The 20,328-nt window shown below is 47.0% G+C and overlaps 1 protein-coding gene across 1 annotated transcript in view; it reads left to right on the forward strand.

The window, feature by feature from the left end:
• Positions 1 to 20,328, forward strand: part of OBSCN (obscurin, cytoskeletal calmodulin and titin-interacting RhoGEF) — a 164,869-nt gene that overhangs the window by 61,750 nt on the left and 82,791 nt on the right. Inside the window, 6 exon segments of the mRNA XM_054584055.1 lie at positions 3,871 to 4,082; positions 4,084 to 4,147; positions 5,339 to 5,553; positions 5,555 to 5,615; positions 16,037 to 16,312; positions 17,504 to 17,779. Of these exon segments, the coding sequence (XP_054440030.1) occupies positions 3,871 to 4,082; positions 4,084 to 4,147; positions 5,339 to 5,553; positions 5,555 to 5,615; positions 16,037 to 16,312; positions 17,504 to 17,779 (1,104 nt within the window).

Here is a 20,328-nt window from a genome sequence, read left to right on the forward strand (position 1 = left end):
AACATTTATCTATCAGATATCAAGAATTATCAAAATGCTACAGCAATAAAGACAATGGGGTCATAGAGCAGGGACAGTGATCATATGGAAGGACTAGAATAGTGAGTTCAGTAGCAGACCGATGAATGAATGGACTTCCCTGTCCCCATTGTTTGTTTGGTTGTTTGTTTGTTTTTACCATTAAGCTTGCTATCATTTTTTCATAAGTGGTGATTTCAATATTTAATTAAAAATGTACAGTTGATGCTTGAACAATGTGGGAGCTAGGGACCCCCAATCTTTGTGCAGTCGAAAATTCTCATATAACTTAATTCGGCCCTTTGCCTCTGCGGATTCCCCAGCTGTAGATCAAAAATGTTTTCAGTCCTTGATTTGTTGAATATGTGGGTGTAAAACTGGGAATATGGAGAGTTGATGGTATATTTATTGAAAAAATCTGCATGTAAGTGGACTTTTGCACTTCAAACCCATACTGTTCAAAGGTTAACTGCATAGGTAATTTGCAGGACACTCAAAAGTGAAATCCAGTTGGGTGAGGGACCACAGTCCGAGAAGTAAAACCACACCCTCAGATGATGACAGAGATCATTTCAAGGCTTCAGGATAAGGAGAGGCTACTTAAACAGAGCATTGGAGTAACTTCTCATATTTTAAAAACTAGAATTGTGAGTCTTTCAAAGATACCAGATGAGTGAAAAGGCAACTTCCACAGATGAATAAGATATTTACAAGATACTTAATTGTCAAATCTTTAGCACTTAAACTTTTTTTGAGCTCCTAAAGATGAATAAGGAGGAGACACTGCTATTGAAAATTGGGCAAAATCCCTTTTACAAGACAGGAGAACTGTAAGAAAGGCACAGACGGAACCCCCTGGGCCCCAGAAGTCTTGACTATGTCCTAGAGGAAGAGCAGCTGTTCCAAGGCGCTGTGCAGAGGACATTGTGACAGTGTGCGACATCTCCAAACAGGCAGCTCAGTCATGAGAACGATGTGCTTTTAGAGCAGAAAAGAGCTCTCTGGCAGATGATACTATTGTTTGCCTTGATTATTGTGACAGAGGACTATGTCAGGAGACCAGGGGTTTTGCCCCAGCACCACCTCTAACCAGGGACAAGCCACTTAGAACCTCTGTGTTTCAGTTGCACATGTGCGAGAGCGAGCCCCCTGCCCCAGGTCCCCTTCCGACCACAAGAACACTGTCCTTCCCGGCGTTCCAGCCTCCTTGCACGCACCCCAGGCTGCCCTGGGTCTGCCAGGGAGAGAGGGGTCAAAGCAGTGAGTGAGCCATGAAACAGCCAATTCATTGGGCATTCTAACAACTGTCACCTCCGGGTGTTTCCTTGGAGTCCGAGCGGGGACTGAGGAGGTGGCTGGGGCAGGTGGCGGTGTGGCCAGCACCGACCTGTGCCGCTCTCTGGGGACACCTCCTTCTCTGGCCTCAACAACACAAGTCCTGGCACTTTTCAGTTTTTGCCTCCCGCCCAAACACCATGGAGCACCCACCCCTCTGGCTCCTGGTTACCTCAGAAGGCTCTCTATGAGGGAAGAAAGAATGAAAGAAATGCCTCCAGCCCTTAACAGCATCCTCAGTGTGTGTTGTAACAACAGGAAATGTACTGGACACGTTCTCCTGGTTTGTTCCTGTAAAAAAAATGAAGTGAGTCCACTCATCTACTGATGAGCATTTGGTTTGTTTCCAACTCTCGGCTACTATTAATAACGCTGCGATTAATGTAAGGGTGTGCATATTCTCTAGAATCACTGTTTTGGTTTCTTTGGATATATTCCCAGAAGTGGAATCACTGGACCATAAGGCAGTTCCATTTTTAACTTTTGAAGAAATTTCATACTGTTTTCCACAGTGGCTGCACCGGTCTGCATTCCCACCAACAAGGTATCAGGGCTCCCTTCTCTCCACAGCCTCGCCAGCACTTGCTGTTTGTTGATCTGTTTATGATGGCCATTCTGACCTGTGGGAAGTGGTATCTCACTGTGGTTTTAATGTGCATTTCTGTGATAATTAATGACATTGACCATGTTTTCATATGTCTCTTGGCCGTCTGTAAGTCCTCTTTGAAGAAGTGTCTGTTCAGGTCCTTTGCCCATTTTTTAATTGAATTTTTTTTTTGTGTTGAGTTGTTTCAGTTCTTTATAAATTTTGAATATCAACCCCTTATCTGTTGTATCATTGACAATTATGTTCTGCCCTTCAGTGGGCTGTCTTTTAATTTTGTTGATGGTTTCCTTTGCTGAGCAAAAACTTTTTGATTTGATGTCCCACTTGTTTATTTTTTATTCTGTTTCCCTTGCCTGTGGAGACATATCAGAAAAAACACTCCTGGGTGAATTAAAAGGGCTATGATACATTTACAGAATGGAAGACTACTCAGCCATAAAAAAGAAGGAAATCTTACCTTTTGTGACAACATGGATGGGCCTGGAGATTATTCTGCTAAGTGAAATAAGCCAGTCAGAGAAAGACAAACACCATATGATTTCACTTATATGTGGAATTTAATGAATAAAATAAACAAACAAATTAGAAACCAGACTCACAGATGCAGAGAACAGACTGACAGCTGTCAGAAGGGAGAGTGGTTGGGGGCTGGGTGAAATAGGTAAAGGAATTAAGCAAAAAAAAAAAAAAATCATAGACAAAGACAACAGTACAATGATTACCAGAGGGAAGGGCGAAGAGGAGGAGGTAGTAAAGGGTAAAAGGGGATAAATGGTGACGGAAGGAGACTTGCCTTTGGGTGGTGAACACACAACACAATGTACAGATGAGGGATCATAGAACTGTACACTTGAAACCTGTAAATTTTGTTAACTAGTGTCACCCCTATAAATTCAATACAAAATAAAATAAAAAAAATGAAGTGAGTCCCTAAAGAATCTTCCTAAAAAGTCTTTCAGGAGGCCTTGAAACTCTTCCCTGATCCCCCAGAGCAGACTTTGCTAGGGTGGTTTTCTTGCCTTTGGTGTCTGAAGTCTTTATGACCTGTCCTCTTGTCTGTTGAGACCGAAGGCCAAAAAGAGTCAAGGGGCCATTTTCACAGCGCCAGCAAGTCCAGCCACTACCTGCCATGACCACTGGGTGGAGCTGGCTTTCCTTTCCAGCTCCCTGCTCACCCCTATGAGTGGGTCCAAGCAACCCATCCTCCTAAGCATGTCTTCCAAAAGCTTCCTTTTCCCATGTAACCCATGGTTTTGATTCACATAAACTACACACATCCTCTTTCAAAGACCTTCTGTGTAAGCCCTTAATTAGACCTACTGCAGGGAAAGATTTCATTGGGCAAAATGCGATGGTACTTAGGAACCATATTATAAGCCACTCATAGTGGCACAGACAACATATAACGCAGTTCAAGGCCAGTCCTGAAGGCTGGAGGGGACCTAGATGCCACCTGGTTGCTTTCACATACAAGGGAAGAAAGCCAGGGACTGATTTCCTCCAGTTTTCTATGCTTGAGAGCTAAACAGTGTGGAAATACCAGCTGGCAGGGAAACGACATTCATGAAAGAATGCAATAACACTTCTAAAAACTCTCCATCACAGGGGAAAAATCTGAGGCCCACTAACCAGAGTACTAAGCCCAAAGGCAAAGGTCTGTTTAAATTCAGAGGAGCCCACGGGGTCCATAGGCAATGTTTTGATAAGCTTTACATCATATTGGGGACAAACTTCAAATGCTATGCTCTCACAGAATTAAATATTTTTTTGAGCTTCCGCAGGCCCCGCAGCGGGTGCAGAGCCCTGAGGGGTTTCCAGTCCCCATGCTCCCTGCTCAGTGCCCCTTTCCCCTTGCCGTGCTCCTGACCTGGAGGAAGGCTCTGACCCCGTGCATCCCTCCCTGTCCCCAGAGCCCGCGGTGGTGTTTGCCAAGGAGCAGCCGGCACGCAGTCCCGTGCAGGCCGTGGCGGGGGCCATGGCGACGCTGAGCTGCGAGGTGGCCCAGGCCGAGACGCAGGTGACGTGGTACAAGGACGGCAAGAAGCTGAGCGGGAGCTCGAAGGTGCGCGTGGAGGCCGCGGGCTGCACCCGGCGGCTGGTGCTGCCGCAGGCGGGGAAGGCGGACGGCGGGGGAGTACAGCTGCGAGGCCGGGGGCCAGAGGGTCACCTTCAGCCTGGGCGTCACAGGTCAGTTCTTCGGTGGCACTCTCGCAGCCTTGTGTGTGGGTAATGACAGCAGCCCGATGCACTCCGGTGCTCTTGGCCCTGGTCCTCTCTCTCTGAGGCTCCGCCCTCCACCTTCCACTCCACACCCGTGGCCGGGCCAGAGGAGGCTGGACGGGCAGAGCGTGAGCAGAGGGACAGGCGTTCCTGTACAACCTGGCTTGGGCCCCACCCAGTGCTGCTCAGCCATAGTTCCCAGTCCCTGACGCGAGCCTGCCCGGGGAAGCTCGGTGTCTGGGCCCCTGGCTCTACCGTTGACTCGGAGTTGGAGGTGGACCAGGCGTGTCTCAGCTGTGCTGTGTGAATGCCCACCTCTCCATGTCTGGGGATGCCCACAGCCAGCAACGTGTGCTGTTCGCTCTAGGATAAGGGGTGGCTCCTGCCACCCAATCGTACTTGGATGTACCTCAAGACTGGACAGTGGGTTCGCAGATTTTAGTAGTTTGGGAGACTTCTTGCACGTGGATGTAGAAGTGACTGTACACTCGCATGTTGCAAAATTCTAGATGCATGAACTCTTGCCGCGTCTCGGCAAAGCAAACAAAGACGAGAGGATTGGCGCGTGTGTGTGAGGGCCGTACACCTAGGGGTCTGGAATTCTCTTTCTGAAGTGCACCTTGGTCTCGTCTTGCCTCCTGTTTCCCTTCATCTCCTGGGCTGGAATCCCCAGGAGATGACGTGTACGGTTGGACGTGGACTGGACTAAGGCAGCTGGCCCGCACTGCACGCTCTGTTGAAGACCAGTCCCTGTAGTGAGAGCCCCGACTGTAGAGACAGGGTTTATTTCACAGCGTTTCCCAGCGACTCGCGCGTGTCCGTCCCAAACTGTGTTTTCCTTTTCAGAGGGGCGTTTAACCTCGGATAAGGGTTGGCCGTGGTCGCACATCGACTCCCACGTGCCAGCGCGTGACCGCTGTGATTGGGCATGATTTGTAGGGCGTAGGCACGCCGCGCCCCTGCACGGGGCAGCGGCCGACATGCAGATGAACGTGCTCCCCGGGCTGAGAAGGCGCTGGGGCTTCGCAGGCCCCGCAGCGGGTGCAGAGCCCCGAGGGGTGTCCAGCCTCCCCGCCCCCTGCTCAGTGCCCCTTTCCCCGTGCCGTGCTCCTGACCTGGAGGAAGGCTCTGACCCCGTGCGTCCCTCCCTGTCCCCAGAGCCCGCGGCGGTGTTCGCCAAGGAGCAGCCGGCACGCAGTCCCGTGCAGGCCGTGGCGGGGGCCATGGCGACGCTGAGCTGCGAGGTGGCCCAGGCCGAGACGCAGGTGACGTGGTACAAGGACGGCAAGAAGCTGAGCGGGAGCTCGAAGGTGCGCGTGGAGGCCGCGGGCTGCACCCGGCGGCTGGTGCTGCCGCAGGCGGGGAAGGCGGACGGCGGGGGAGTACAGCTGCGAGGCCGGGGGCCAGAGGGTCACCTTCAGCCTGGACGTCGCAGGTAAGTCTTTGCGGTGCTCGCTCTGTCTTGTTCGGAGATGGGGAGTTGGGTATGTTCTCGGACATAGACCCTGGGGCTCTCTCATTAGAGCTGGTACCCACTTTGGCCAAGTGAGGGCAGAGGACGTTGGGCGCATGGAAGGGGGAGGGCTTTCCTGTAGACACCTGTCGTGTGTCCTTGTGCTAGAGCAGAGCAGTGCGTTCTGACGGCCTCCTTGGGACCCTTGTCATTTCCGGGTCCAGGACTGTGGCTGTGTCGGGTGCTTGTTCTGTGAGGTGGACTAGGCATCTCCGACATGGGTTATGTAGCTGTGCTTCTGCTTAAGTTACTCATCATTGTAGTTACACACAATGTCATATTAATCAGGTTTGCAGCATAGTGATAGAACACTGATACACCTCGCATAGCGACGGAAGTGCCATAGTTAAGTCGCACTTTGCATATTGATTAAGATACTCGTGACTACGTTGCGTAGGCCGTGCAGTAAGTCCCAGAGGCTTATATTCTAACAGGAAGTTAGCTCTTCCTCGCCCCTTCCCCTTCGCATTCATGCTTTCAGCCCCTCCTGTCTGGCGTCATCGGGTTATTCTCTGTATGTGTGAGTTTGTATCTGCTTGGTTTTTTTTTTTTGATTACTTGTGTTGTTTCTTAGATTCCACATGTGAGTGATTCCAGATGCCTTTTGTCTCTCTCTGACTTACTTCACTCAGCTTGTAGTCTCTAGGACTGTCCATGTGTTTGTAAATGGCAAGGTTTAATTTTTTATGGCCCAGTAGTATTCCATTGTATATTACATCCTCTTTATCCATTGTACCACATCTTCTTTATCCACTCGTCTCTTGATTTGCACTCAGGTTGCTTCCCTATTTCAGCTATTGTTAATAATTTTGTAATGATCATTGGGGTGCATATATCCTGTTGAATTATATTTGTATTTGCAAAAACACCAGAAGTGGGTGTTTTCTGTGGAACCTCCACACTGTTTTCCACAGTGGCTGCACCAGTTTGCAATCCCCCAACAATGCATGACAGTTCCCTTTTCTCTACAGTCTCTCCAGTAGTTATTTGTTGATTTAATGATGTTAGCCATTCTGATAGGTGTGAGGTGATAGCTTATTGTGGCTTTAATTGGCATTTCCCTAATGATATTGATGTTGAGCATCTCTTTATATGCCTGCTGACCATCCGGATGATCTGTATGTTCTGTTTGTAGATGTGTCTGTTTAGATCCTTTGCCCACTTTAGTATTGAATTGTTTTTTTCTTTCTTTCTTTTTGGCATTAAGTTGTATGAGTTCTCTGTATATTTTGGACATTGACACCTTATTGGATGTGTCATTTCAAAATGTATCTTTTTCCATTCAATATTTGGTTTTTCTTTTTTCTTTTTCTAAGATTATTTATTTATTTATTTTTAGCGAGGGGAAGGGAGGGAGAAAGAGGAGAGAAACATCAATGTGTGGTTTCCTCTTGCACGCTCCCCACTGGGGACCTGACCCCATCCAGGCATGTGCCCTGACTGGGAATTGAAACAGCGACCCTTTGGTTTGCAGGCCGGCACCCAAGCCACTGAGCCACACAGCCAGGGCTTCAGTAGTTTGATTTTTCATCTTGTTAATGGTTTCTCTCAATGTGGAAAAAATTTTTAGTTTGATTACTCCCATATGTCAGTTTTTTTTCTCTTGCCCCAGGACATATATCAGAAGAAATTTTACTAAGAGCCATGTGACAACAGTCACTGCCTGTGTTTTCTCCTCAGACTTTTATGGTTTTCAGTCTTACATTTAATCCTGTAATCTATTTTGATTTTATTCTTGTGTAAGCGTAAGAAAGTGGTCTAGTTTCATTGTGGGCAGCATACACTTATCCAGTTTTCTCTAAACCATTTGTTGAATAGACAGTCTTTACCCCATTGTATATTCTTGCCTCCTTTATCATAGATTCCTTGACCATATGGGTGTGGGTTTTTCCTGGATCTCTATTCTGTGCCATTGATCATGAGTCCGTTTTTATTCTTTGTCAATATTACTGGGGCTATTGGATGTCTTCTGTGATTCCATATAAATCTTAGGATTATTTGTTGTAGTTCTGTGAAAACAGCCATTAGTATTTTAACTGAGATTGCATGAATGTGTAGATTGCTTTGGGTTATGGACATTTTTAACAATGTTAATTCTTCTTTTCTATGAACACGTTATTGCTTCCACTTATTTGTATCTTTCTTCAACTTCTTTCTTCAGTGTCTTATACTTTTCTAAGTACAGGTCTTTTACATTCTTGGTTAATTTTATTCCTAGGTACTTTTTGATGTAATTGTAAATGGAATGATTTTCCTAATTTTCCTTTCTGAGAGTTCATTATTGGTGTATAAAAATGCAACTGATTTCTGGATGCTTATTTTATATCCTGGTACTTTATTGAATTTATTTATCCGGTCTAGTAGGTTTTTTTTTTTTTTTTTGGAGTCTGTATGGTTCTCTATAAACAGTATTATGTCATCTGCAAATAATGACAGTTTTACGTCTTCTGTTCCAATTTGAATGCATTTTATTTCTTGTCTGATTGCTATGGCTAGGACTTCCAGTACTATGTTTAATAAGAGTGGTGAAAGGAGACATCACTGTCTTGTTCCTGATCTTAAGGGAAATGCTTTTAGCTTTTGCCCTTGAATGTGATGTTGGCTGTGGGTTTGTCATTTATAAAATCCAAATATGGCTTTTATTAAATTGAGGAATGTTCCCTTTATTCCCACTTTGCCAAGTGTCTTTTTTAATCATCATAAATGGGGGCTGGATTTTATCAAATGCTTTTTCTGCATCTAGTGATATGAACATGGGATTTTATATTTTCATATTGTTTATATGCTGTTTTTATTTAAATTTTGGATATTATACCAACCTTACATCCCTGGAATAAATTCCACTTGATCATAATGTATGATCTTTTAATTGCTGGGTTTGGTGAGCTAATTTTCTAGTGAGGATCTTAGTATCTATGTTCATCAAAACTATGTTCATGCAATTTTCCTTCATTGTAGAGTCTTTATCTAGTTTTGGAATTAGGATAATGCTGGCCTTCTAAAATGAGCTTGGGAGTTTTTCTTCCTATTGAGTTTTTTTGGAATAGCTTGAGAAGGATACATTTGAATGCTTGGTTAAAATCTACCTGTGAAGCCATCTGGTCCAGGATAGTGTTTGTTGGAAGTTTTTTTGTTACTATTTCAATTCAATAGTTGTAATTAGTCTACTCATATTTTCATACTCTTCCTGGTTTTGTTAAGTGGATTGTATGTTTCTAGGAGTTTATCAATTTCGTCACCATTGTCCAATCCATAGTGTTTTCTTATAATCCTTTGTATTTCTGTGGTGTCAGTTATTATTTCTCCTCTTTCATTTCAGATTTTATTTATTAGGGTCCTCTCTCTTTTATCTTGACGTGTCTGGTTAAAAGTTTGTCAATCTTGTTTATTTTTTCAAAGGCCTGGCTCTTAGTTTCATTGATCTTTTGTATTTTTTAAACTCTATTTTGTTTATTTCTGGTCTGATCTTTATTATTTTCTGTCTTCTAATCACCTTTACTTTTCTTTTTTTTTTTTCTCCTCTTTTTCTTTTAGGTGTAACGTTAGATCGTTTACTTGAGAATTTTCTTGTTTCTTGAGGTAGGCCTGTAATGCTATGAATTTCCTTCTCAGGGCAGCTTTTGCTGTGTACCAATGATTTTGGGTTGTTGTATTCTCATTTTCACTTGCTTCAAGGTATCTTTTGATTTTTTTCCTTCATCTGATTGTTAACTCATTCATTGTTTAGTAACATGTTATTTAGCCTCCATGTGTTTGTGTGCATTTCTGTTTCTTTCTTGTAACTGATTACCAGATTCATACCATTGTGGTCAGAGAAGATGCTTGATATGATTTTAATCTTGTGAAATTTACTGAGACTTGTTTTATGTCCTACCATGTGGTCTATCTTAGAAAATGTTCCATGTGCACCTGAAAAGAATGTGTATTTTTCTGCTTTGGGGTGAAATACTCTGAAGATATCAATTAAATCCATCTGATCTAGTGTCTGACTTAAGGCCACTATTTCCTTGTTGATTTTCTGTCTGGAAGATCTATCCACTGATGTTGTTGTGATGTTAAAATTCCCTACTGTAAATATCACTGTTGATCTCTTCCCTGTGCTTCTGTGTTGGTATGTAGTTGTTTACCAGGGTTAGATACTCTTGTTGGATTGATCCCTTTATCATTATGTACAGTCCTTCTTGTCTCTTCTTATAGCCTTGGTTTTAACTTCTATTTTGTCTGAAATAAGTACTGCTATCCCAGGTTATTTTTTAAAATTTCCATTTGCGTGAAATATCTTTTTCCATCCCTTTATGTTTAGTCTGTGTGAATCTTTTGTTCTGAGGTGTATCTCTTGGAGACAGCATATATATAGGTCTTGTTTTCTTATCCATTTAGTACACTGTCTTTTGAATGGAGCATTTAAGCTATTTACTTCTAATGTGATTATTGATAGGTGTGTGTTTATCAGCATTTTATTCTTTGTAACTATGTTTCCCTCTCTCTCTTTTCCTTTTCTTAAGGAGAACCCTTTAACATTTCTTATTATACTGGTTTGGTAAAAGTAATGAACTCCTTACCTTTTCTTGTCTGGGTAGCTCTTCAGTTCACCTTCAGTTTTGAATGACTGCCTTGCATGTACAGTGATCTTGGTTATAGGTCCTTGCTTTCATCATTTTGAATATTTTATTCCAATCTCTTCTGACCTGAAGTGTTTCTATTGAGAAATCACCAGGGAGTCTTATGGGAGCCCCCTTGACGGTAACTAACTGTTTTTCTCTTGCTGCTTTATATTTTTCTCTTTTGACCCTGGGAGGGTAGCTCAGTTGGTTAGAGAATCATCTGGATGTGCCAAGATTACAGGTTCGATCTTTGGTCTGGGTACCTACCCATCAATCAATGAATGCATAATTAGTGGGACAACAAAATGATATTTCTCTCTTTCTCTCAAAATCAGTAAAAATAAATAAATAATTTTAAAAAGGATTCTTTCTTTGTCTTTAAGTTTTGCCATTTTAATTATGATGTGTCTTGGTGTGGGCTTTATTGGGTTAAACTGTTGGAGACTCTCTGTGTCTCCTGGATGTGTATGTTTTTTTTCCTTCATCAGATTAAGGACATTTTCAGTTATTACTTCTTCAAAGAGTTTCTTGATTCTCTGTTCTCTTTTATCTCCTACTGGTAGTCTTACAATGCAGATGTTGTTATACTTTGTGTTGCTCCAAAGGTCCTGTAAACTATGCTTATTTTTTAAAATTCTTTTTTCTTTTTGCTGCTCTGATTGGGTGTTTTCTTCTACCTTGCTTTCCTAATTGCTGGTTCCATCCATTGCTTCCTTGAACCTACTGTTTATTTCTTCTAGTGTATTCTTCCTTTCAGATATTGTATTTTTCACTTCTGACTGTTATTTTTAATGGTTTTGAGTCCTTTATCATGCTTTTGATGCCCTGATTTCCTTAAGCATCCTTATAACCATTTCTTTTTGAACTCCATATCTGGTAAATTGCTTGCCTCCATTTCATTTATCTCTTTTTTTCTGGAAATTTCTCCTGTTACTTTATTGGGGGAAATGGTATTTTTCTCCCCATTTTGGCTGCCTCTTTGTGTTTGTCTTTTTGCTTTAGGTAGCTCTGACATGACTCTTAATCTTGGTAGGGTGGCCTATTGTAGTAGGTGTCCTGTGGGACCCAGTGGCGCATTCTCCTTGATCACCTGAACTGGGTGCTCCAGGAGTGTCCCCTGTGTGGGTTTGTGAGCCCTCCCGTGGTAATTGAGTCTTGATGGCCACTGGCCCATTTGTACGTGGGGCCAACCCTCAGGTTGGCTGAGTGTGAGGATTGTCCACGACTACAGTGTGTGAGTTGCTGTGCAGGTTGTGACCACACGAGGTGGAGTTCACCTCCACAGGGCTTGGTGCCTGCGAGGTCTCTCTTTGGACATGCTGCTGGAAGGTAATTAAATCCTCCTCTGTTGTTTTGGGAATCTCGCCACTGAGTGTGTTGGTTCAGGGGTCTATTGGGAAGTGCTCTGGTGCAGACCAATGTCAGAGGCTGCCTATGACGGTCCTGGGCAACCTGTTTGTAGCTACAAAGTGACCCTCCTTGTATGCCTGCCATTGCTGTTCCAGGGTGTGTGTGGGAAGGACCAAGCTGCACACAAGGCCAGCTTTCACCAGCACTGAGCCTGGGGACAGGTCAGCAAGAGGCCCACGGCACCGGAGATCTGCTTTCGCCTGCTTTTGGCTGTCAGATCTGTTAGGCTCAGTCACTGAAAGAGGTTCAGGTGATACTTGAATTGCATGAGATAGGTTCTCAGGGAGTCACAAAGTAGGGGTGAATAGTGATCACCAGATTGATACAGGTTCAGACTTGGTGCCAGGATGGCTCTGAGGCCGCTCAGCAGAAGTCCCGGGTGTTCCAAGCCTAGCTGCAATGGCCAGGTGCCCACAGATGTTTATGGCAGGGCCGAGTCTCAGGGATTTGTCGGGTGAGGACAGCAGAGTTTATTAGGTCCAAAGAGACCAAATTTTGACTGTGTGAATGGAGGGGTCTGCAATAGTCGAGCGTGTGATTGGAAAGGGGCTTCCATCTTAGAGCCATACAGTTCCATTTGTCCCAGATTCTGCTGGGAGCTCCAGCTCGATAAGGCGGGCTCACCAAGAGTCAGGAGCATGGGGCTAGTGGGTATCCCTTTAGGGGGAGGCACTGGCCAGGCTAGGGCGAAGGTGGGAGTACAGGACTGAGCCCTATAGTTACACAGCTCAGATGGACCAGGAATACTCCTCAACTCCTCGGTGGCCGGCGTTCTGCAGTGCAGGGCACCACGGCGCAAGTGGGTGGGATGATGGAGAATCCAGAGGGAGGGTCTAGTGGATCTTCTGTGAGGGTGAAGGGCGGCCAGGCTCCCGGGAAGCTGGGGCAGTGGCCCCCGCCCCTGTGCCACACGACTCAGTCACGGACACCCCTGCGTCTGCCCAGACCTCTGCGCCCCAGGCCCAGGCAGCTGACTCCTCTGCACGCGTTAGGGCTGCAGGGTGGGGCGCCAGGGAGTCCAGACGCGGGGCTGTTGCCTCCCCAGGCTGCAGGGCAGTTCTCCACCCAAGCAAGATGGCCTCTGTGGTGTGGGAAAGGCGCTCAGCACAGGGGACCCTGCGTCTCTCCCTTCAGCCTGTCCCCAGAGCCACACATCCCAGTCAGCCTTTCCTCACACAACTCTTGTCACTCTGCCCTTCCTTCCCGGGAGCCCAGGACGAGTGGCTGTGAATGAGGCCCTGTGCACTGGCCTTTTGAGAGTGCGCCTGTGTCTCCATCAGGCTCCTGTTTCTCCCTGGCAGACAGAATTTCTGTGATTTTCACAGCCAGACGCTATGCGGGTGCCTCTTCCCGGCCGTTGGTGCTTTGGGTTGGGGAGCCCAGTGCGGGGTTGAGACGGCACACTCCTCAGTGGAAATCTTTGAAGCTGACATATCCCTCCAGATTTCAGCCACTGCCTATGGAAGTGGGGCCAACCCTTTCCGTGCCTCTGCCCTTCCCATCAGTCTTGAAGTGGACTCTTCTTTAAATCCTTGGTTATTAGACTTCTGTTCAGCTAGTCTTCAGCTGTTTCTTCTGGTTATTTTTCTGATTTTGGTGGTTTTTCTAGTTTTTTTCCTGGGAGTCGGTGAATGTAACTTCCACTTTGCCGCCATCTTGGATCTCTGCGTTTTCTTTTGACACATCATCTTTAGGTTTCTTATATTCCGTCGAGAGTTACGGCTTTTGTTTTGTCCTATTGCTTTTAAGATTTACTTTTGGTTTTGATTTAAGCAGTTTTGCTTTCACCAGGTGTAGTTTTCTTTGTACGCATACAGGGGTGGTAGAGCATCGTGAGCCTGTGGGTTTATGTCTTTCATCAGACGTATACTATGAGTTATCACCTACCTGATATGCATCTCACCTTCTCTTTTCCTCTTAATTTTTTATTCCCTCTGCTTTATCACAGATAGCGTCTTTTAGCCTGTCTTCCGATGTTCTGCCTTCTGTTCTGCTCTATCTGATCAGCTGTCAAACCCAACTTCATTGTGTTTCACTTATTTTATTTTCCAGTTCTATGATTTTCACTTCATAAATGTCTTATGTATTTTACACTCCGTAGTAAAATTCTCACATTTGATCCATTTTTCTTTCATTAAAAAAAAATATTACAGCTGTGTCATGTCTGATAACCATCAAAACCAACATCTGATATTGCATTCTCCTCTTGTATTTCTTTTTACGCCTCTCCTTGCCATGCCGGTGGGTTTTCGACTGACTGCCAGACACTGAGCGAGAAAATGTGTTAAATTGGACGCTGTTATCTCATTGCATACGGAGGACCTCTCTCCCCTTTGCTGGGCAGGGAGAGGATGAGTAAGCACTTCAGTCCCTTCGCTATCGTGCTGACTCAAGGCTGCAGTGCAGTTTTGTCCAGGGTCATCTGTGTTAGGTTTCCCCCCTGTCCTGGTCATCTTCCTCGGAGGATTTCCGCAGAGACTGGGGGGTGCGTCTGGGGGTCCCTTTGCCCCAGACACTCAACTCTAATGTTTGTCTCCCCGGTTATGCAAGATGCTAAAATTCTACACCCGCCGACAGAGATTTTCTGCTTGGCTCTTTAGTCTGCCACCCCCGGCAGCCTTGGAACGCATCTGATCGCTTGAGGTGAGCGCGGCCGAATGTGGGGAGCAGTGCTGCGTGGTCTCCTCTGTCTGGGACTTGGCTCCTCCATCTCTAATTTCATCGCGCTGTCTACACAAGATGGCCACAGCTTGGCTGGTTTTCCTGTGCCTTAGTAGCAACTGCGTGGCTGGGTTTCCATCGCCACTCCACTCCTCGAGGCAGAAGCGCCATAAGGGGAAAGCAGGTGGCCATGTGGCCCCATCTCTGAGCAGCTGCCTTTTGCCCTCCTCGCTCGCTTCACCCCTGCCCGGGCAGGAGAACTCTGGCCCTACTCTCACCGCCATTAGACTGTCTCCTCCAAGGTCTAATCGGGACAGCAGCCCTTTGATCGCTTAGCAGTGCCCCTAGATGTCCCTCCTAACTGAGGTCCGCTCTGACCGTCACATGCAAGTCACCAGTCCGACCCTTTTCTTGAGCCCGCCGCCTGTTTTCTTTCATCACGGCACTCAGCACAGCACTATGCCAGTGCTGTCATGGGTTATGTGTGTTTGTCTCTGTCGTCGCATTAGAAGGCAGGCCTGTGGACCGGAGGCTGTGCGGGTCACCATAGCACCCCCCCGCCACAGCGCCTGCACCCTATGGGCCATCCACTGGTTCGATCTGGGTCAGTGATCAAACGGGTGGACGAACGAATGCATGAACCTAGAGCATGAACCCCTGAGATCCTACATGTATTCCATTGAGTTTAATGGAACATATACACCTGAAAATTGACGATGTCCAGCGTGGCAAGGATGTAGAATTGGAGCTCTCAAACACGGTGGTGGGAGTGTGGATTAGTACAACGATTCTAGAAACTCCTTAGAAAAATGTGCTAAAGCCCAAATGCAGGCCTTCCTATGTCCCCGCCCAAGTGAGCCCAGAGATGAATACCATAGTATTCATAGCAGCTTAACTCCTTGTATCCCCGAATTGGAATCAACCCCAATGAACCAGAGGAGGGAGAGGAAAAATAAACGGTGGTGGGATGCAGCAGAAGCCTGACCACGCCGGCAAGGGCGCAGAGCATCGCTCCGTGGAGCGGCACGATAGAGCTCCCAGGCAGTATGCTGAGTGGAAGGAAGCCGGTCCACGGGACACATAATGTGACCCATCCATGCGAGGGCCAGGAACAGGCCACAGCGGCTGTTGGTGACAGAGGGCAGGACGGCGCTTCCTTTTGGGGGTGGGGGAGGTCGCCAGCAGACGAGGAGCTGGAAACGCTGTACGGGGTGCACGGGGAGAAGTAGGCTTGCACTTCAGTAGGCTGTACAAACGAATTCATGCTCTTTACATGCAAGGCGTACCTAGAGAAATGTAGGGAGGTGACTTTGTGGATGACATGCCACGTGGCAGGCTCTGTGCATACAAGGGTGACGGAGCCCCCGCCCGCAAGAGCCAACTGTCCTGTGGGGAAGCCAGCACCTGGCAGTGCAGGCGCTGGAACAGCCTGGGTCCTTCCTCCAGTCTTAGGGTCGCTCCTGGCCAGGAGCCTCTGAAAAGTGCACTTGAGGTTCTGTGACAGCAGACATACGTGTGTAAACACAGCTCTAACACCACGAGGCCCTATCGCCCCACCTGGCGCGTGGCTCCCAGGAGAAAATTGACTGAACGATGAGGCATTGGTGCCTGAGTCAGAATCTGGTCTCAGCATTGTGTCTCTACCTGTGCGTCCCTCCCTGTCCCCAGAGCCCGCGGCGGTGTTCGCCAAGGAGCAGCCGGCACGCAGTCCCGTGCAGGCCGTGGCGGGGGCCATGGCGACGCTGAGCTGCGAGGTGGCCCAGGCCGAGACGCAGGTGACGTGGTACAAGGACGGCAAGAAGCTGAGCGGGAGCTCGAAGGTGCGCGTGGAGGCCGCGGGCTGCACCCGGCGGCTGGTGCTGCCGCAGGCGGGGAAGGCGGACGGCGGGGAGTACAGCTGCGAGGCCGGGGGCCAGAGGGTCACCTTCAGCCTGGGCGTCACAGGTCAGTTCTTCGGTGGCACTCTCGCAGCCTTGTGTGTGGGTAATGACAGCAGCCCGATGCACTCCAGTGCTCTTGGCCCTGGTCCTCTCTCTCTGAGGCTCCGCCCTCCACCTTCCACTCCACACCCGTGGCCGGGCCAGAGGAGGCTGGACGGGCAGAGCGTGAGCAGAGGGACAGGCGTTCCTGTACAACCTGGCTTGGGCCCCACCCAGTGCTGCTCAGCCATAGTTCCCAGTCCCTGACGCGAGCCTGCCCGGGGAAGCTCGGTGTCTGGGCCCCTGGCTCTACCGTTGACTCGGAGTTGGAGGTGGACCAGGCGTCTCTCAGCTGTGCTGTGTGAATGCCCACCTCTCCATGTCTGGGGATGCCCACAGCCAGCAACGTGTGCTGTTCGCTCTAGGATAAGGGGTGGCTCCTGCCACCCAATCGTACTTGGATGTACCTCAAGACTGGACAGTGGGTTCGCAGATTTTAGTAGTTTGGGAGACTTCTTGCACGTGGATGTAGAAGTGACTGTACACTCGCATGTTGCAAAATTCTAGATGCATGAACTCTTGCCGCGTCTCGGCAAAGCAAACAAAGATGAGAGGATTGGTGCGTGTGTGTGAGGGCCGTACACCTAGGGGTCTGGAATTCTCTTTCTGAAGTGCACCTTGGTCTCGTCTTGCCTCCTGTTTCCCTTCATCTCCTGGGCTGGAATCCCCAGGAGATGACGTGTACGGTTGGACGTGGACTGGACTAAGGCAGCTGGCCCGCACTGCACGCTCTGTTGAAGACCAGTCCCTGTAGTGAGAGCCCCGACTGTAGAGACAGGGTTTATTTCACAGCGTTTCCCAGCGACTCGCGCGTGTCCGTCCCAAACTGTGTTTTCCTTTTCAGAGGGGCGTTTAACCTCGGATAAGGGTTGGCCGTGGTCGCACATCGACTCCCACGTGCCAGCGCGTGACCGCTGTGATTGGGCATGATTTGTAGGGCGTAGGCACGCCGCGCCCCTGCACGGGGCAGCGGCCGACATGCAGATGAACGTGCTCCCCGGGCTGAGAAGGCGCTGGGGCTTCGCAGGCCCCGCAGCGGGTGCAGAGCCCCGAGGGGTGTCCAGCCTCCCCGCCCCCTGCTCAGTGCCCCTTTCCCCGTGCCGTGCTCCTGACCTGGAGGAAGGCTCTGACCCCGTGCGTCCCTCCCTGTCCCCAGAGCCCGCGGCGGTGTTCGCCAAGGAGCAGCCGGCACGCAGTCCCGTGCAGGCTGTGGCGGGGGCCATGGCGACGCTGAGCTGCGAGGTGGCCCAGGCCGAGACGCAGGTGACGTGGTACAAGGACGGCAAGAAGCTGAGCGGGAGCTCGAAGGTGCGCGTGGAGGCCGCGGGCTGCACCCGGCGGCTGGTGCTGCCGCAGGCGGGGAAGGCGGACGGCGGGGAGTACAGCTGCGAGGCCGGGGGCCAGAGGGTCACCTTCAGCCTGGACGTCGCAGGTAAGTCTTTGCGGTGCTCGCTCTGTCTTGTTCGGAGATGGGGAGTTGGGTATGTTCTCGGACATAGACCCTGGGGCTCTCTCATTAGAGCTGGTACCCACTTTGGCCAAGTGAGGGCAGAGGACGTTGGGCGCATGGAAGGGGGAGGGCTTTCCTGTAGACACCTGTCGTGTGTCCTTGTGCTAGAGCAGAGCAGTGCGTTCTGACGGCCTCCTTGGGACCCTTGTCATTTCCGGGTCCAGGACTGTGGCTGTGTCGGGTGCTTGTTCTGTGAGGTGGACTAGGCATCTCCGACATGGGTTATGTAGCTGTGCTTCTGCTTAAGTTACTCATCATTGTAGTTACACACAATGTCATATTAATCAGGTTTGCAGCATAGTGATAGAACACTGATACACCTCGCATAGCGACGGAAGTGCCATAGTTAAGTCGCACTTTGCATATTGATTAAGATACTCGTGACTACGTTGCGTAGGCCGTGCAGTAACCCAGAGGCTTATATTCTAACAGGAAGTTAGCTCTTCCTCGCCCCTTCCCCTTCGCATTCATGCTTTCAGCCCCTCCTGTCTGGCGTCATCGGGTTATTCTCTGTATGTGTGAGTTTGTATCTGCTTGGTTTTTTTTTTTTGATTACTTGTGTTGTTTCTTAGATTCCACATGTGAGTGATTCCAGATGCCTTTTGTCTCTCTCTGACTTACTTCACTCAGCTTGTAGTCTCTAGGACCGTCCATGTGTTTGTAAATGGCAAGGTTTAAATTTTAATGGCCCAGTAATATTCCACTGTATAGTTTTATACATTGGAAGTATAATTTACAATTTATTACATTATATATTTAATTTTTTAATTACTCTTTATCCATTGTACCACGTCTTCTTTATCTACTCATCTCTTGATTTGCACTTAGGTTGCTTCCATATCTCAGCTATTGTTAATAATTCCGTCATAAACGTCGGGATGCATATATCCTACTGAATGTTTATTTCATATAAGCACTTATAAATTGGATTGCTGGGCCATATTTCAGTTCTATTTGTAATTCTTTGGGGGTCATCCACAGTGCTTTCCACAGTGGCTGCCCCAGTCTGCGTTGCAACCAGCAGTGCACGATGGGTCCCTTTTCTCCACAGCCTCGCCAGCACTTGTTTGTTGATTCATCAACGCTGGCCATTCTGACAGGTGTGAGGTGAGAGCTCATTGTGGTTATTACCTGCATTTTCTAATGATTAGTGATTCTGAGCATCTCTTTGTTTGCCTGCTTGCCATCTGTATGAAATGTATGTCGTTTTTGGAGAAGCATCTATTTAGATCCGCTGCCCATTTGTAAATTGGATTCTTTCGGTGTTTTTGGCTTTAAGTTGTACACGTTTTATATACTTTGTGTATTAATCTGTTATTGGATGTGTTACTTGGAAATATCTTCCCCCATTTACTAGGTTGGCTTTTCATTTTTTTTAATGGTTTCTCTCACTGTGGAAAAATACTTTTCAGTTGTTTTAGTCCCATTTGTTATATTTTCTTTTGTTGCTCTTTACCCAGGACATATATGAGAAAAATATTACTAAGAACCATGTGACAGTGTTTTCTGCCTGTGTTTTCTCTCAGAGTTTTATGGTTTCAGGTTATATGCAAGTCTGTATCTACTTTGAATCTATTCTTGTGTGTTGTATAAGATAATGGTGTAGTTTCATTTTTTGGCATACATCTGTCACATTTTCCCAACACCATTCATCAAATAGATTGTCCGGACCCCATTGTATCTTCTTCCTTCCTTTATCATAGCTTAATTGACTGTAGAGGTGAGGGTTTATTTCTGGGCTCTCTATTCTATTCCACTGATCTGTGAGTCTGTTTTATGCCAGTACCATGCTGTTTTGACTTACATAGGCTTGTAGTATAGTTTGATATCAGGTAGCATAATACCTCAAACTTTGGTTTTCCTTGTCATTATTACTGAGGCTATTTGGTGTCTTTTGTGGTTCTATATAAATTTTAGAATTATTTCTTCTAGTTTAAAAAAAAAAGTCATTGGTTTTCTGATACAGAGTGTATTTAATGTACATATTTCTTTGGGTTATGGACATTTGAACAATGTTAATGCTTTCTAGCCATGGACATGGTGTGTCCTTCATTTATTTGTATCCTTCATTTTTTCTTTAATGCCTTATAGTTTTGTAGGCACAGGTCTTCTACGTTTTTTATTACATTTATTCCTAGGTATTTTGTTGATTAAATTATAATGGTATAGTTTCTTAATTTCTCATCCTAATTGTTTATTATTAGTGTATAGAAAGGGTACATATTTCTATATATCAATTTTGTATCCTGTTACTTTGCTGAATTCATTTACTCGTTGCAATCGATTTTAGTGAATTTTTTAGGGTTCTGTATATAAAGTATTATGTTATCTCAAAATGAGGCAATTTTAATTCTCTCTTTCCAATTTGGATGCCTTTTATTTCTTTTTCTTTCCTAATTGCTCTGGCTTGGGCTTCCAGTACAATGTTGTATAAGCATGGTGAGAGTGTCCATCCTTTTATTTTTCTGATT

The sequence above is a fragment of the Pteronotus mesoamericanus genome, unplaced genomic scaffold (assembly GCF_021234165.1).
Source record: "Pteronotus mesoamericanus isolate MK-2021 breed Mesoamerican mustached bat unplaced genomic scaffold, CSHL_Meso_final contig_752, whole genome shotgun sequence".
Classification (NCBI taxonomy): domain Eukaryota; kingdom Metazoa; phylum Chordata; class Mammalia; order Chiroptera; family Mormoopidae; genus Pteronotus; species Pteronotus mesoamericanus.